At 35.9% G+C, this 18,168-nt stretch overlaps 1 protein-coding gene across 1 annotated transcript in view; it reads right to left on the bottom strand.

Moving 5' to 3' along the window:
- LOC140047120 (uncharacterized) overlaps positions 1 to 18,168 on the bottom strand; it is a 52,484-nt gene that overhangs the window by 14,031 nt on the left and 20,285 nt on the right. Inside the window, exons 16-33 of the mRNA XM_072091952.1 lie at positions 13,456 to 13,647; positions 12,930 to 13,043; positions 11,951 to 12,208; positions 11,152 to 11,340; positions 9,584 to 9,765; positions 8,734 to 8,914; positions 7,568 to 7,714; positions 6,862 to 6,984; positions 6,210 to 6,332; positions 5,598 to 5,843; positions 4,763 to 4,891; positions 4,131 to 4,259; positions 3,693 to 3,815; positions 3,117 to 3,245; positions 2,569 to 2,694; positions 1,908 to 2,021; positions 1,133 to 1,261; positions 649 to 771 (exon numbers count right to left, since the gene is read on the bottom strand). Of these exons, the coding sequence (XP_071948053.1) occupies positions 649 to 771; positions 1,133 to 1,261; positions 1,908 to 2,021; positions 2,569 to 2,694; positions 3,117 to 3,245; positions 3,693 to 3,815; positions 4,131 to 4,259; positions 4,763 to 4,891; positions 5,598 to 5,843; positions 6,210 to 6,332; positions 6,862 to 6,984; positions 7,568 to 7,714; positions 8,734 to 8,914; positions 9,584 to 9,765; positions 11,152 to 11,340; positions 11,951 to 12,208; positions 12,930 to 13,043; positions 13,456 to 13,647 (2,757 nt within the window). The remainder of the gene's footprint in view (positions 1 to 648; positions 772 to 1,132; positions 1,262 to 1,907; positions 2,022 to 2,568; positions 2,695 to 3,116; positions 3,246 to 3,692; positions 3,816 to 4,130; positions 4,260 to 4,762; positions 4,892 to 5,597; positions 5,844 to 6,209; positions 6,333 to 6,861; positions 6,985 to 7,567; positions 7,715 to 8,733; positions 8,915 to 9,583; positions 9,766 to 11,151; positions 11,341 to 11,950; positions 12,209 to 12,929; positions 13,044 to 13,455; positions 13,648 to 18,168) is intronic.

The following is an 18,168-nucleotide window of genomic DNA, read 5'->3' as shown; positions in this document are numbered from 1 at the left end:
TGACTCTTTACTTTGCAGATCATAATGCAATTTAAAAAAATCTTGTTCTACAGTACAATAAAAACATTTCTTGGTAGCTTTAATGTCTGATGTACCTCTCATCTAATGGGCAAGTATTTTAAAGAGATGAATATAAATCATAGTGTGGTAAGGTGTAGCAGGTAAAGATGTAAAGCTCTGTCTACACTATCAACCTTTTTATCCCAACTTTGTTATTATTTTTTAGTGGGAGACTAGGTGTAAAGTTTTTTAAACTTATATACAGTAGGTTCCTTCCACACATACTATGTTTTTTATTGGTTATTATCACAAGTATTTATATAATTGTTTTTTTTATGTATTTTTAATATATGTGTGGAGAACATTTTATGAATATTTGTTTATTGAATATTGAAGAAACAAATCAAATATAATACAAAATCAAATATAACTTTATGTGACAAAAAATTGTAATCATATATGGACATGATGATGTCATATCACTACCATATTTGGGCATACCACTACCATATTTGGGAACATCACATTTTTGTTGTCAAACTGGTTTGATAGTGTAGACAGAGCTTAAGCATAGAAAATAAACAGAATTATAACATATCTTACATAATCTTGTGGGAATCTAATTTGTCTTGAGTAAAGGTAACTTACTTGTACAATTTGTTTTGCCGTCACCGGTGTAACCAGTTATACATTGACACTCAAATGATCCCACAGTATTATTACACGTTGCGAGCAAATTACATGAATCAATTGATAAACACTCATTATTATCTATGAATAAATTAAATGCAATTATTATTATACATAAGCAATGACATCACAGAGATAAAATGTATTTATTATTATTTATCAGTGTTGCTGTGTTTGTAATTAATAAAACGTTATATGCAGTGCCCTAATTAAAAAACCAGTTTTAATTTTTTGGGCTACCCTGGGTAATGAAATATAATGTTGATAAATCAGTACATTTTACCTAATTCCTTCTGTTTTAATGGCACATCAACTGAGATAAAAATAATTTTCTATATGTACCGGGTATAACCATAGCTTTTCTCATTTTATCTTTATAAGAAATGATTACATACACGTTGAGGACCTGTGTTCACAAGTTTGTATGATTCAAATTCCTTACCAATACAAATATTTTCGTCGTTTCTCGAGAATCCTGTTCCACAAGCACACCTGTAGCTGCCCTCTTGATTTATACACACCGCATTCTCAGTACAGTTATACAGTTCTTCAGAATTGCATTCGTTAATATCTGAAAAAGAGTACGCATATAAAATACAATGATACAAACATTTTTATTATTTACTGAATTAACTTAAAAATGTATTGTCCCCCAAAAACATAAAAAATGAAGATTAATATAACCAGACTTTGAAAAGGTTATTTTGTTTTTAAACACTTTGTAGAAAAATAACATAATAAATGGTTAAATTCCCCCAAAAATTTTGCTTGAAATTACAGTTTTTTCAGGAAAATAAATTTTGTTTAGATCCAATTATTGGTCAAGTGAAATAACTACTGTATTATGTGACATTAAAATGGCATATTCAACAACAAAAATAGTTAAATTATTTTTCAGGAAAATAGATCTTTAACAAATAGATGTATTCATCCCATTATTCAATGAAAATAGTATGTAAAGTGCTATAAAAATATTATGGAATTTAGGTCTCAGGCTGATATCAGGAAGATTTGTAAGTGTAAGACCTCAGATCAAAATATTATAAATTTAAATTCATTAAATTTGTATAATGTATACTGTATTGATATTATGCTGGACGAATAAACAAACAAAATGAAATGAAAAACTTCAATAATTTTAGAATTTAATAAACCTAAAAATGATAATTTAATTTAATATATATAGTGCAAAATGCAGGGCGACTTGTATTTCTTACCGTCACACATTTCTCCAGCAAACCCATCCAGGCATGAGCACATGAAAGTCCCAGGCATATTAATACACTCAGCATTTGCCACACAAATAGTGCTATTCAGGCACTCATTAGTGTCTAAATATAAACAATACAAAACAAATTAAATGCATTTGAAAGCAAAGCAATTGAGACTGGGTCACTGCAAACCAAGTAATAATATCGTCACAGGCTCATGGCACTGATCAATGATAGTCATGGGAAAGCAAGATAAATCTCAGATTAGGACTTAAAACTGGAGGTTCAGTGTACACATCTTGCTCATGTGCACGTAAAAGAACCCAGTGTAAATTTCGGAAAGACTAAGGGTTGTTCTGGTCCATTTCAGTCACTGGTTTAGTGCTGCCTTGAGTTTAAAATCCTACCAGTGGAATAATTTCTTTCTTTTATTCTAATTGTTCACACTTCAAATACAAATATTACAAATTTAGTAAGCAGGTATTAAAGAAATAATAAATATGGTAATCAAATTAATTAAAAATAAGATACAGTACTTGTACTTGCTAATCAGAGAAGTGTGAAAGGAGATCAAATAAGTAAAAAACCTTAAGCTTTGTTATGGAAACACAAGAGTGGCCATACACCGCTGACTTATTTACAATATAGAAACAAGTAAAGCACTTGCCTTGACATGTTCGTTCGTCAGTGGACAACTCATAGCCATCGTTACAAGAACACTCAAAGCTTCCTTCATTATCAATGCAATTGGTTTCACATTGGTTAGTATTACTACTAGCACATTCATCGATATCTAAAATAAAAAGGTATTAGAATTAAAGGGAGTAAATCTGTGCTATTAAAAAGAATATAAAGCTCTGTCTACACTATCAAACTTTATGTGACAAAATAATGTGATGTGCCTATATAATGATGTCATATCACTACCATAATTGGGAATATCACACTTGTTTGTCAAAATAGTTTGATAGTGCAGACAGAGCTTTAGTCTAGTGAGGATGTGCGAGAGATAATTTCTTGAATGACCATGAAATAAAAATAGCATTCATGCTCCATTTATAGAAGCACTGATGAAGAAAGTCTGTCTGAGGTGAATAGGCTTAAGACAAAATTGTATCAATGTTAAATACTTTATGAACTGTAATATATTTTTGGTTGAATACAATGAAAAGTAATCTTGTTGTTGGTTTAAGTAAAATCCTTGAAAATACATACTTTGGCAAGTGGTTGCACTTGCCGCAACATAACCATTGTTGCAGGTACAAGTCGGGTTGCCAGAATTGTCTAGTATACACTGAGAGAAGGCATCACAGGGGTTATTTGTGCATTCCATTCCTGCTAGAGCTGAAATTACAAATACATGTGGAAATAACATCCAATTCAATGTCCCGTTATTGAGTATTAGAATTAAATGCGCAAATGAGAGATTATAATACAATATATAATATCATTTTTAGTGTTTGCCAGTCATAAGAAATGTCATTTTCATCTTTTGGACAATAAAGTTATTTTGCAAACAAATTATATTATGTGACATTAAAATGGCATATTCAACAACAAAAATAGTAAAAATTATTTTTCACGACAATAGATCTTTAACAAATAGATGTATTCATCCCATTAGTCAATGCAAATAGTATGTAAAGTGTTATAAAAATATTCATCTTTTGGACAATAAAGTTATTTTGTATTTTATTTTTAAAAAAATGGGCCTGCGGTTAAGTGGTACAACTTAGTTTTAAGATAAACTGTGTGTACAATAACAGTTAATAAAAACGCTTTAAAACTTACGATTACAAGATACCGTGTCATTCTGAAGTTCAAAACCAGTGTTGCAACCACAGGTAAACGATCCAGCGGTATTGGCACAGGTTTGACTACAGCCATCTGTTTCCAAACTGCATTCATCAATATCTGGAAAGTAATTATTAGATTTGTCATTTCATCAATTCCCCAATCATACTAAGACTAATAGAAACGTAATTCTCATATAAAAGTGAATACAAAAAGGAAATCTATAATCAATAAATGTTTTAATCATTTATCAGTAAAGTTTTGTACTTTAGAGGAGTGAGATGTATATTTTAATAAACTGTACACGAGAACAATAATCAATGTGGCAGTATTAATACCTAATGTTGTAACAAGAATAAATGAGGCTCTCTACAAATAAATACTACTGTATAATTAATCTTGATTTTCGTTAATTATACATAATTCCAGCCTTACCGACACAAGTAACACCATCGCCCATGTAACCACTATTACATTCGCATTCATAGGATCCTATGATATCATTACAAGTACCACTACTTGAACAAGGGGCAACCCCATTCACTGGAACACATTCGTCGACATCTTGAAAAAACAAAAAAAAACACATTTATTTAATGCAATAAGCATGGTATTGTAACGTAAGTGAAATGACACTACTGTAAACAGATGTGATATTTATTAAGTATCATCTGTACTCATATCACATGTATGCAATTAGCACCCTGTGTGATAACCACAGTATCCTGTATATAAACACAATCAATATATACCAGTAGTTAAGAATACTTTTAGTTAAGTTAGATTCACTTGTATGTTGAATCATGGAGTACTCTACTCCATGTTTGAATATCAAACAATAAAGATCATATTATTGCTAGCTTGTGTATATTTTATAAACTATAGCAATAAGTTTATATTCCTTATAAGTATATAAGGAATATTTGAGACAAGTCAATTACAATACAAACATTAAGGTAAAAGGTACAATACACATCTCTTTGTCAAAATGTAAAATAATAGTAATAATTACATTGCTCATTTGACAAAGAGACCAAATAAAAAGCTTTCGCTTATATGAAACTTACTTGTACATACGGCAGTTTCATTCGCTCTTGCATAACCAGGAATACACCGACAGAAATAATCAGGGTCGGTATTAATACACTCCTCGATATCGGAACAGATATTCATATCAACTGTACATTCATCAATATCTAGAAAGTGAGAAAAAACAATGACATCATTTCGTGGGGAAATAATTTACTCTATTTCTTATGATGAAAATTTAGTGTCTTGGTTCTCACTAGAACTTAACTCAAGGAAGAAAACGCAACAAAAGGAATTTGAACAATCACAGGTGATGGTATATCGTTACTGACTTTTGAAACTCCTTTTGATCCCGAGTTGCATTGACACGTGTACAGTACCTTCCATGATTCAATGTTGCTCCTAAATAATTTCCTGACTTACCCACACAAGTAAATCCATCTCCTTCATCTCCTGAGTTGAATTGACACATGTGCTACAGTACCTTTCACGTGTCAGTGGAAATAATTTTACCAACTAAATAATTTCCTGACTTACCTACACAAGTAAATCTATCTCCTTCAGCCCTGAGTTGAATTGACACGTGTGCTACCTTCCACGTTTCAGTGGAAATAATTTTACCGACTACATAACTTCCTGACTTACCCACACAAGTAAATCCATCTCCTTCAGCCCCTGAGTTGAATTGAAACATGTGCTACAGTACCTTCTACGTTTCAGTGGAAATAATTTTACCAACTACATAACTTCCTGACTTACCCACACAAGTAAATCCATCTCCTTCAGCCCCTGAGTTGAATTGACACGTGTGCTACAGTACCTTCCACGTTTCAGTGGAAATAATTTTACCGACTACATAACTTCCTGACTTACCCACACAAGTAAATCCATCTCCTTCAGCCCCTGAGTTGCATTGACATGTGTAGCTACCTTCCACGTTGGTACAGAAGCCCCTTGAGCTACATTGTTGGTCGCCATTGACACATTCATTCACATCAAAACAATGTGTGCCATTGCCTTGATAACCTTGTTGACATGTGCACATGAACGAACCGACGACATTGACGCAATCTGCATTCTCGTCGCAGTTACTCAAACCTTGGAGACACTCATTAATATCTATAAATGAATACATCATTTATATTATATCTTTGTTTATCATTCTTAAAATATATTTTATATAAAATATTTGCCGTAGCAAGCATGAGGCAGACTAGGCCCAATTGCTTCGTCTGAAATTTTCAATTTTCACCACTCACCGCAATTCCCGAGCAGAAAAGTCATATTTTACAGTATATTTAATAATTATATTTAAAATATCTTTGCCTCGTCATGGCAATCCTGTTCACAAGAAAAACATATACACAAAATGCTCTACATAAAAAAGTCTTAATACAAGTCTTTGGGAGTGGAATTGTATTTTGTCACTGAAATACGACAGGACTTGAACCAGGACCCAACTCAAAGTACAAAAAAAACAATTACCGTCACAAGACATTCCATTGCCTAAGAATCCATCTTGACAAGCACAAGAAAATGAACCTACAACGTTGTTACAATCTGCATTGAGGTCACAAGGAAAACTTCCAGTTTGGCATTCATTTACATCTGTATACAAAAATACATTTTATGTACATAAAATTTTTGACGCACTTTAACAACCAATGACATACTACCAGGGAAAAGTGAAATTTCAGTGTAATTTCACTCTTTCATGCATACAACCAATGATGAAATAATGGATTAAAATCATCTAGCATTAATCCAAACTTTTTTGGGACCTACAACTGATTCTTTTGTAAGTCTGGACTCAATCTATAAGTTGTGGATATTGAACTACCTCCACATTCTCAATTGAACACTGACGTCACCAAATTCAATGTTCACATTATTGCAAACTTGAAAGAACTGTTTAGCTAAAGAAGTTGCTTAACATTTCTATGATTCTGGTCAACAGAAAAAAAACCCCCAAAACAGTTATATATCTAATCTATTAACTTTTTATTTATTGGATTAATAACCTTACTAATTAATAGGAACTCCTTCCGTTAAAATAAATACATTTTTTAAACATTTTCTGATGTTTGGTGATATTACTGTAATGGCTTCAGTATTTTAGATGTATATAATGTCATACCTTCACAAGATATACCATCCCCACTGTAGCCAACATTACATGAACAATTAAAGCCTCCAACGAAATTCTCACACATGGCATTAGAATCACAGTTATCTGTATGTCTATCACATTCGTCTATGTCTGCAGAAAGAAAGACAATTATTGCTGTCAAATGGCCAAGTATAAGTATGTAAAACATTCATTCATTTTTTATTTCAATTTACTAATAACGTACAGTATATAAAGTTGAGGAGTCTATAAACTTCTCAAAACAAAAAATAAAATATATATAATATAACAAAATGAGTATGTTTTCTCTAACACATAAACATATATAGCACATCTACATGACATTAACGGACCTTCCAACTTGGAAAACATGGAAAATATTGGGAGATTTCATGACATCATGTCCAAACTATATTATAGAGAGTGCTGTAATATTTTCTAAAATATATCAAACTATCAAGGGTCTCTATTAAAAATCTAAATTAATATTAAAAATAATAAACATGTGTTATTTTCCCGCAAGCAAAATAGAATATATGGTACCAACTCATTATTTCACTTATTAAACAATACATGAATTGGTTATAAAAATCATACGGATTCTCATTCTTTATCTAGAGTATAGAAATGATAGCTTTCAGGAGAGGTCTTCATTAATACTTACTACAGTAAGTGCGCTGTAAATAAATGTTATAAATAAGATCAAAGTGGATACCTAAACAATCCTTTAGATTTGGATGCAGTTCAAACCCAGATCTGCAGTTACATGTATAACTTTGAAGAGTGTTTACACAAAGTTCTGGATGTTCGCAGAAATTGACGCCCTCTACCTGGTCTTGACCAGCTGCGCATTCATCAAAATCTATATAAAAACATGTTTAATTAAAATATTTTGTTGTTGTTTTGTTTTATATATTTAGGCAAATTGCCAAGGATAACCATAAGCGAATTCATTCACAATCCTTCTGAAGAAAGTCTTATTACAAGTCTTTGAGAGTGGAGTTGTAAATTGTGATTAGAAAAAAAATCCTGACATATGAAAGGACCTTTGGATTGGTAGCCAAGCATCACCAAGCCACACAACTCCACTGTACAGTTGGCAACATTGGTAGCCAAGCATCATAACCACCAAGCCACACAACTCCACTGTACAGTTGGCAACATTGGTAACCAAGCATCATAACCACCAAGCCACACAACTCCACTGTACAGTTGGCAACATTGGTAGCCAAGCATCATAACCACCAAGCCACACAACTCCACTGTACAGTTGGCAACATTGGTAGCCAAGCATCATAACCACCAAGCCACACAACTCCACTGTACAGTTGGCAACATTGGTAGCCAAGCATCATAATCACCAAGCCACACAACTCCACTGTACAGTTGGCAACATTGGTAACCAAGCATCATAATCACCAAGCCACACAACTCCACTGTACAGTTGGCAACATTGGTAGCCAAGCATCATAACCACCAAGCCACACAACTCCACTGTACAGTTGGCAACATTGGTAGCCAATAACAATTGTACCTTATGTATGTTTTAATTAATCTTTTTTTGTAAATAGTAATTTACAAAAATGTAAATGTATGATTTTTTGTTTGATGTACCATATTTCTGTCGAGGAAAACAATTTTTCCATGTACACATTTTTATATATGGAACAAATAAAGATTGATTTGAGTGTAAAAATATTGGGAGATAAATCTTGTAGTCAAAGTGAAATATCTATATAGAGGGAGGTACTCCTCATGACACAGTGTACATATTTAGTTTCTAAAACAGCATGAACTATATTTCATTATTTCAATTTTATATAAAAAATAATATATATATATATATATTTTAAAATATTATATATAAAAATATACACATACCGAAACACTTAAAGCCATCTCCCTGCAATCCGCTGGGGCAGTCTGCACATGTTGCATTTACTTCTGGAGCAAGGTTGTCCTGGCAAATGACCCCAGGGTGGCATGGTTCATCCATACATGCGTCGTAATCAATAGAACAATCAAATCCTGTCCACGCAGCTGAACAGATACATTGCACAACCTGCATCAATCAATCAAAATTAACATTTATTTCCAAATGGTGGCGTCACCAACAAAGCAAATTCTTGTGTCAGGGACGCCAAAACAAAACAGACAAAAGCAAACAAAACATATATATATATAAATATGATAATGAAATAACTGGAAGCTCAAATTCATCAGTAGAAGAGTGATGTATACATTTACAAATAATGAATGTTTACAAGTTGGATTGTGAGAATATTTCATGAGTTGAAAAATTATTATATTTAACGAGGCGAAGCAGAGTTAAATAGAGCACTCAATCTTTCATAAAATGAGATATTCATTTCATTTCGTCTTAACATAAGTAACATAAAAATATATACAATAATATTAAAAAACAATAACTTTTCAAAGTGTGATTAATTAACTAATCAAATTACAGGAATATAATTAGGTGACGTGTTATGAAAATATAATAATCTTTATATGCAGGCTCTCCATGCACTGTACATAAACTGAAGGAAAGAGGAGACTGTCAAATCTTCAAAGAAAAATCTTCAGTTGGATCTTAAAAAAGTTAATTAAATGTATCACATTTTTATACTTTTCGAATGTTACAATAAAGATTACAATGATTATTGAATATATATAGAACAGAAGTGTATCAATGTTCTTTTGTAATATGCCAAAATATAATATATCATACCGCAAACTTGTCATTATTGATATCGGATCCCTCGACTAGATTGGTAAAATCACATTGTCCGCCGTTAACGCAGCCACACAGGTACACTTCCATTGTGATGGTAACGCTTTGTGCGCCATCACTGACTTCAATCGTGATGTTTACATTATCAACAGTAGTTGGTGTCCAGGTAAACAATCCAGCTGGTTAAACAACAACAAATAGATTATAAATTTAAATAAAAAGTGTTGATCCCTCAAAACATTAACAACTAAATATGTATAAAATCAAACATGAATAGGATATTTTGAAGTTTTGATCAAGTTATTCACTTATTTCATTTCAATTTTATTCGAATTCAAAACAAAATAACATTAAAAAACAATACAGGAATGAATTTAGGGTAGCACAAAAAAGTAACCAATGGTCAACTTATTTCCATTGTGGCCTTACGCAAAAAAAAAAAAAATATTTCAGTTATAAAAGACAAATTTCCAAAAACCTGTTGTCTGAAAATTTGTCAGGTAAATAATTCGTAAATTATTATATTTCAAAAGTTAGAAAGCCATCATATTAAGCTCAAGGTTTTAAGCAATGGCCACCAATTTAAAAATCCTGGATCCTCCACTAATAATATTCTAGTATACTGTAAAAGGGGCTTTAGATATAAAAGCAGAGTACTAAATATTAGTACATAAAAAATTAACAATTACTGATGATATTAATAAATATTTTAGTAAATATTTTTTCAGTGCTTATTTTAATTTGTATCTCCATTGAGATCCAGCCACTGATACCCACAGCATCGTCATTTTTTTCAGTTCTTATTTTATTTTGTATCTCCATTGAGATCCAGGCACTGATACCCACAGCATTGTCATTTTTTCAGTGCTTATTTTATTTGTATCTCCATTGAGATCCAGCCACTGATACCCACAGCATTGTCATTTTTTCAGTGCTTATTTTATTTGTATCTCCATTGAGATCCAGCCACTGATACCCACAGCATTGTCATTTTTTCAGTGCTTATTTTTTTTTGTATCTCCATTGATATCCAGCCACCGATACCCACAGCATTGTAATTTTGTTCAGTGCTTATTTTATTTTGTATCTCCATTGAGATCCAGCCACTGATACCCACAGCATTGTCATTTTTTCAGTGCTTATTTTATTTTGTATCTCCATTGAGATCCAGCCACTGATACCCACAGCATTGTCATTTTTGTCAGTACTTATTTTATTTTGTATCTCCATTGAGATCCAGCCACTGATACCCACAGCATTGTCATTTTTTCAGTGCTTATTTTTTTTTGTATCTCCATTGAGATCCAGCCACTGATACCCACAGCATTTTCATTTTTTCAGTGCTTATTTTTTTTTGTATCTCCATTGACATCCAGCCACTGATACCCACAGAATTGTTATTTTTTTTCAATAATTTGGCTTTGGATTAAGTATACTGTTTTATCTATATATAAGTAATTAACAATTATTGATGATATTAATATTATAGATAGAAGTATATATAAGCATAAGTATATAAAAGTATATATAAGTATAATATTGATAGATATATATATATATATTACTTGAGTTATCAATCTGAATTTCAGGGTATTCCATTTGTGTTGAGTACGTCAAAATATCATCATTTTCATCGCTTGCAGAAACCTGTAGTCGCACCGTTCGGTTTAATAATACATACAGCTGGTAATTGTTCTGTAAAACTGAATAACTGCTCATGTCGTTGACAGAATTTAATACTGGTGGTATATTTTCTGAATAAAAAAAATCATACATAATCATCATTATACTGTACATATGCACCAATATCACTTTTATTCATGATCATCATCATCAAACAAAATATATTTATCAATCAACATTATTTTGACTATTTAAATATTACATAAGGTAAGTTTGTTTATATATATATGTAACAGACTGATGAAGGGCTAGTGTTGCCCGAAAGCTCTGCCAACTTTTTTTTGGCTGTTTTACTTTATCGTTTTGATTTATCTATTTGCTTTATTTATCGTTTTGATTTAGCTTTTCACTTTTTTTTTGTATCTCCTTTGACATCCCGCCACTGATACCCACAGCATTGTCATTTTTTCAGTAATTTGCCTTGGGATTTATATGTAACGGTAAAGATATAAACATTTAAATTCAAGTTTAGAAATGACTTCACATAAATAATAGTAACAAAGTACATATAGTAAATAAATTCTTCTTTATTCTTATTTATTATTCTTATATTTTCAAAGTTTAGGATTCATTTTTTCCAAACTTTAAAAAAAAATATTATATATATGGTAAAATATTCTAAATGTTTGAAACTTTGAAAACGAAAAGTCACCCAAAACAAAACAATATATATATATATACCTAATGTGGTTTGATCCTGTAGATTGGTTTCTTCAGTATTTCTAGTGCTCATACCAATTTCAAGACTGTTCGTTGCTAAGGCATCAAACAAACATTCTTTATTGCCCTCACACGTGTCTTCTGCTTGTTGCAGAAAGGTGGGGTCTGCGTCAGATTGTAAAACATCTAAAAACACTGGTTGAAAATCCGGATCGTTGAAATCTGAAAAACTTTGTCCATCCGGATAAACAAATGCGGACTCGTCTTCTGTTATATTCCCTGGGAAAAAATTCACATTTATTAACTTTAAATTAATGATGTATTGACAACACAAAAATGAACATTAAACTTTTTAATATTTATAAAGTCATTAACTTTAAATAAAAAGGTTAAACAGATAAATGTCGGTTTCGTCTCGGTATTATATACCGCCATACTGCGTTGAAACACCGGTTCTCGTCAGATCACCGAAGTTAAGCAACGTTGGGCCCGTCTAGAAATCGCAACGGGTGCTGTATATACTGGAGAGTGATGGTGTAATGGTAATATCGGACTAGCATGTGATAAGCATGGTTTCGAGGTTATCTGTACCATACTAATTGCATCCTTAGGCAAGATGCTTTACTCTCATTGCCTCATCCTTCGGATGGGATGTAAAGCCGTTGGTCCCGTGTACTTAACAGTGCACGTTAAAGAACTTGGTACACTATTCGAAAAGAGTAGGGGATCGTCTCCCGGTGTGCTGATCTGGTAGGCGCTGCACTGCTGGCTGCCGTGGGTTCGTAGAGGGCCTAATCCGAATTTCCTCAGTTTCCAGTTAAGCTTGAGGACAAATATAAATACCTTTACCTTTAGTCTCCAGATCACTAATGGCTATATTTTGAACCATGCCCCTCAGCACAGTTAATATTTGTATACTATATCCAGGCAATATAAAGTAAAAGAAAGACAACAAAAACTTTGTTGTGAATCACAGATTATTAATGTTCAGTAAACTTACAAGTTATGGCGTAATCAAATATCTCTGACTCTGTCAAATTTCTGTTGGTTGCATTAAGACAATCGTTGCCATAGCGTGTACAGACTTCATCACTTAGTAGACCATTCCAAACACCTGAAAATTAAAAAAAGTGGTGCACATACAATATTATAAATTTGTAAGTAATGTGTTTTACAATGAAGCCTTGTGAATGTATTTACTGCTTGATACTGAATGTGAATGAACGTTGGTCGGCGCTTAATACTCATAGGAGTGGAGTTGTGACTTGGTGGTTATGATGCTTGGCTACCACTCCAAGGGTCCTGGGTTTAAGTCCCGTCACATGTCAGGATTTTTTTCTAAGGACAAAATTACAACTCCACTCCCAAAGAATTACAATAAGATTTTGTTTATGGTCACTTATAGTCTCAGTTTCCTAAAGACGATCGTTCCTTTCAGAACTATATATATGTGGTGTACAGCAAACTTTATATCAACATAAGATAAAACAATTATTTAAATTAATAGTTTAAACTGTTTTCCTTACCAAACAATCCTGATGTTTGGGTTCTGTATTTTTCATCAAAATTAAATACAATATCCAGCATCTGTTGATTAACTGCCACTCCAAAAGATAAGTCTGTGCTCCATGTAGCGTAAGTACGGTTTACAGCCACCAAACCTACTTTCTCTTCACTATAAGAAATAGAGAATCCTGGATCTTCTGAAGATGTGTAACCTAAATAAATTAGACATAATAAGAATAATAATAAAAATAATAATAATAATAACAATATCAATAATAACATTTATGAAGCTCTCTTTACCGGAGTCTCACAGCGCAAAAAAAACAACTATTGAAATAGGCGAGTTTTCAGGAGAGAGACAGAGACATAATTCATTTTAATCATCATGTTTTAAACAATATAAGAAAATTGTAATCCTTGCCAAGATATATCTAACGCCAGTGCGCCCTCATGGGCTGGAGTTGTTCGTGCGTTGTTGCTTTGATTTCCATGTTGTTGTATTGAGTTATTGACTGTTATTAAAATACATTATTCGCATTACATCGGTCTATGTGTGATCTGTAGAGTTGTGGCATATAAACATCAACCTTATTGGCGTGGTGGCAGCCCAAGATATTCGGACCTTCCGCTTAAAACCAGTGAGTTATTAGTTGTTGAACTTAGGCCTAGCCTAGGCCCATCCATACCATTATCTACGAGATCGCACTAACGCAGAGAGGCGTACGACCAGCCAGCACATATAGCTGGTAGGATGGCGAACGTTAACAGAGCTCCTAAACAGTGGAGCTTAACCAAAACTGAAACAATAAACTCATTTGAGTCATGGCGGCAGAACATTATTTATACACTTTCGTTGGATGAAAATTTTGCTCCATTCTTGATGGAAGGCACACAATGGGGCCCCAAAACCAGAGCATCTCCACTCCGCCTATTTGAGGACGATGATGACACTGTCCCTAGAGCACGTCGACGTACTGCTCAGCAAAAGGTACACATGCTCGAGCTCATGCTAGGCCAGATCGCAAACTTCTGTCCTATTATTTCTCGAAGCACAATTGTTAAAAGCTCCACGTCCATCTCGCAAATCTGGCAGGCCATCCGACTTCACTATGGTTTCCAAACGACCGGAGGTCACTTCTTAGACTTTGCCACTATTCACCTCGAGGCTGGTGAACGTCCAGAAGATTTGTATCAACGACTATTGGCATTTGCTGACGATAATTTGCTACGCACTGGAGGCGGAATTAATCATCACGGCGTCGCGATCACAGAGGATGAAGAAATGACACCTACTGTGGAGAACTTTATTGTGTTAACCTGGTTATCCCTTATCCATAAAGACCTCCCGCGTCTAGTCAAGCAACGATATGGAACTGATCTGCGAGATCGTACCCTGGCGACAATAAAGCCCGAAATTTCGCAAGCGATGGATTCCCTTCTCGATGAATTGCGTGCTACAGAAGACACACGCGCAATGCGTACTTTCGCAACACCTCCCACGGTCAACTATCAACGCGCTTCTCGCACGTCTCGTAATACTACTAGTCATATTCGTCGACAGCTAAAGTCTTGTCCTCTTTGCAAACAGGCTGGTCGAAAGCATGACACCCACTTTCTCAGTGGATGCATTCACTTACCTGAACAGGACCGGAAGTACATGGTCAGGGCTAGACAGGTCATCGGAATCATTGAAGGTATCGAGGAGACTGACGTTAGCGATGACGCCAGTTTAGCAGATAACCAGACAGAACAGGCTGCACTACGCGTGCAGATCAGACAGTCGCCCTATCTCGACATTTTCCACAATCACCACACGGTACGTATTACTATCGACAGTGGTGCCACCGGCAATATGATCTCCCTTGCCGCAGCGACAGCCCTATCGGCCGAAATTAGAGAATCATCTCAATCAGCCCACCAAGCAGATGGCTCATCTCCATTAAAGGTTGTCGGCGAGACAACAATTACATTTTCCCGCGACCATATTGAACTTCTCTTTGACGGCCTCGTAGTCGAACGACTCGATGTGGATATTCTGGCAGGCACACCCTTTATGGAAAACAATGACATCGCCATTCGTCCAGCGAAACGTCAAGTAGTCATAGGGAACACTTCTTCTTATACGTACGGTTCTAAGGACACTACTAAGACCCCTGCCATTCGTCGCGCTCAAGTATTACGCGCTCCTAGCAGCTTAACTACTCTGTGGCCCGGTGACTTCATAGAGTTACAAATCCCAGAAGGTGTTTCGACTCATGATAATGAGCTCGCCCTTGAACCTCGCAGCTATACTCATCGACCTCCTACCTGGCCAGAGTATGGTACTATTCACAGCATTGACGGAAAAATTCGCATTGAAAATAACACATCATTTCCTCAGGTTCTTAAACGAAACGAACACTTCTGTCAGATACGCCCCGTCTTTGTCCCGGACGATTGTAATACCAATGACCACACTTGTAAACCTCCTGTGAAAACCAGTTCATCACCACGCCCCACACAATCGACACTACATTCATTGCAAATTCACCTTGACCCTGATCGTATCATTCCCCCTACAATCCGACAAAGATTTAAATCTCTTAACGAAGAGTTCGATGTTGTTTTTGATCCGCATATCAAATGCTATAATGGCGCAGCCGGTCCCTTCCAAGCCGTCGTTAATATGGGCCCTGTACAGCCACCACAGCGAAAAGGCAGACTTCCACAGTATTCGCGAGACAAACTTGTTGAGCTTCAAGAGAAGTTCGACGACTTAGAGAAGATGGGTGTTTTTTTGCGACCTGAAGATGCGGGTATTCAAGTAGAATATTTAAACCCATCATTCTTAGTAAAGAAAGACAGCGGAGGATTCCGCCTTGTAACAACCGCCTTTGCGGATGTCGGTCGATACGCGAAACCTCAGCCTTCACTAATGCCCGACGTAAACTCTGTACTTCGTCATATCGCTAGGTGGAAGTACATTATCTCTACAGACCTCACTAAGGCATTTTATCAGATACCGCTTTCACGCGAATCGATGAAGTACTGCGGAGTGGCCACGCCCTTCAGAGGAATCCGTGTATACGCCAGGTCTGCTATGGGAATGCCGGGATCTGAAACAGCGCTGGAGGAACTAACCTGCCGCGTCTTAGGAGAGCTTCTCTCTGAAGGCGTCATTGCCAAGATTGCAGACGATCTCTACTGCGGAGGAGACACCCTAGATGAGTTACTTTGCAACTGGCGCCGACTGCTGTCCGAACTTTATAGATGCGGCCTCAGTCTCTCAGCAAGTAAAACATTTATCTGCCCAAAAACTACCACTATACTCGGGTGGACATGGTCCCTTGGCACGTTAAGAGCCAATCCACATCGTATTTCGACGCTCGCTACGTGTTCTCCCCCTAAGACTGTAAAGGGCCTCCGATCGTTCATTGGGGCGTATAAAGTGCTCGCACGGGTTATCCCCAACTGCGCTTCCATCCTCACACCTTTAGACGATGCTGTGGCTGGCCGACAGTCCCAAGACAAAATCACGTGGTGTGATGCCCTTTGTGAAGATTTTCAGACTGCTCAAAAGTTGCTCACAACCAGCCAAACAATCACGTTACCCCATCCAGATGACCAGCTTTGGATAGTCACTGATGGTTCAGTAAAAAGACACGGAATTGGGGCAACACTATACATTAGACGAGACGATAGTCTGCGGATCTCCGGATTCTTTAGTGCCAAACTTAGAGCTCGACAGCTTACGTGGCTCCCGTGTGAGATCGAAGCCCTGGCAATCGCTGTCGCAGTTAAGCATTTTAGTCCATATGTTGTTCAATCTACTAAACGAGCTTGTGTTTTAACTGACAGTAAACCGTGCGTGCAGGCTTTTGAAAAGCTTTGCCGGGGTGAATTTTCCGTGAGCCCCAGAGTATCAACTTTCCTGTCCTCTGCTAGCCGATACCAGGTTTCCGTTCGACACCTAGCTGGTTCCGCGAATGTTCCCTCAGACTTTGCAAGCCGCAATGCTCCTGAATGCATTGATGCCAATTGCCAGGTATGTTCCTTTGTTCAGCGCTCTGAGGAATCAGTTGTACTCAGAATCGCTTCACACGATTTCATCACAGGTCAATCCAAGTTGCCCTTCACAAGTAGGTCCGCATGGCTTTCACTACAATCTGAATGCCCTGATTTACGTAGGGTACACGCCCACTTAATCCAAGGTACGCGTCCTTCTAAAAAGGTTACCGATAAGAGAGATGTCAAACGCTACCTCGCTGTCGCATCACTTAGCAAAGACAACCTTCTCGTGTCTCTCGTTCATGAGCCACTTGCTCCTCCACGAGAAAGAATTATTGTTCCACGCCCGTTTTTGCATGGCCTGCTTACTGCCTTACACATCCGATTAGACCACCCGACTTGTCACCAACTCAAACAAATGGCACATCGATATTTTTATGCCCTCGACATGGATAAATCGATCGAAGTCACCACCTCATCTTGCCACCAATGCGCCACCCTTCGCCGAATTCCTAAGGCCTCTATCTACTGGCGACCCACCGGAAACTGTGGGTGTTACGTTCGCTGCAGATGTCATGAAGCGCAATCGTCAATTCATTCTGATTGTGAGAGAAGCGGTAACGTCATTCACAGTCGCTTGTTTTCTTGACAACGAACAGCATAACTCACTTCGTGACGCTCTTATCCGAATGTGCGTTGAGCTCCGTCCCCTTGATGGTCCCCACGCCATTATCCGTGCCGACGGG

This window comes from Antedon mediterranea, chromosome 4, assembly GCF_964355755.1.
Source record: "Antedon mediterranea chromosome 4, ecAntMedi1.1, whole genome shotgun sequence".
NCBI lineage: Eukaryota > Metazoa > Echinodermata > Crinoidea > Comatulida > Antedonidae > Antedon > Antedon mediterranea.
Note: the sequence above shows the minus strand (reverse complement) of the source record. Positions and strands in the feature narration are given on the sequence as shown.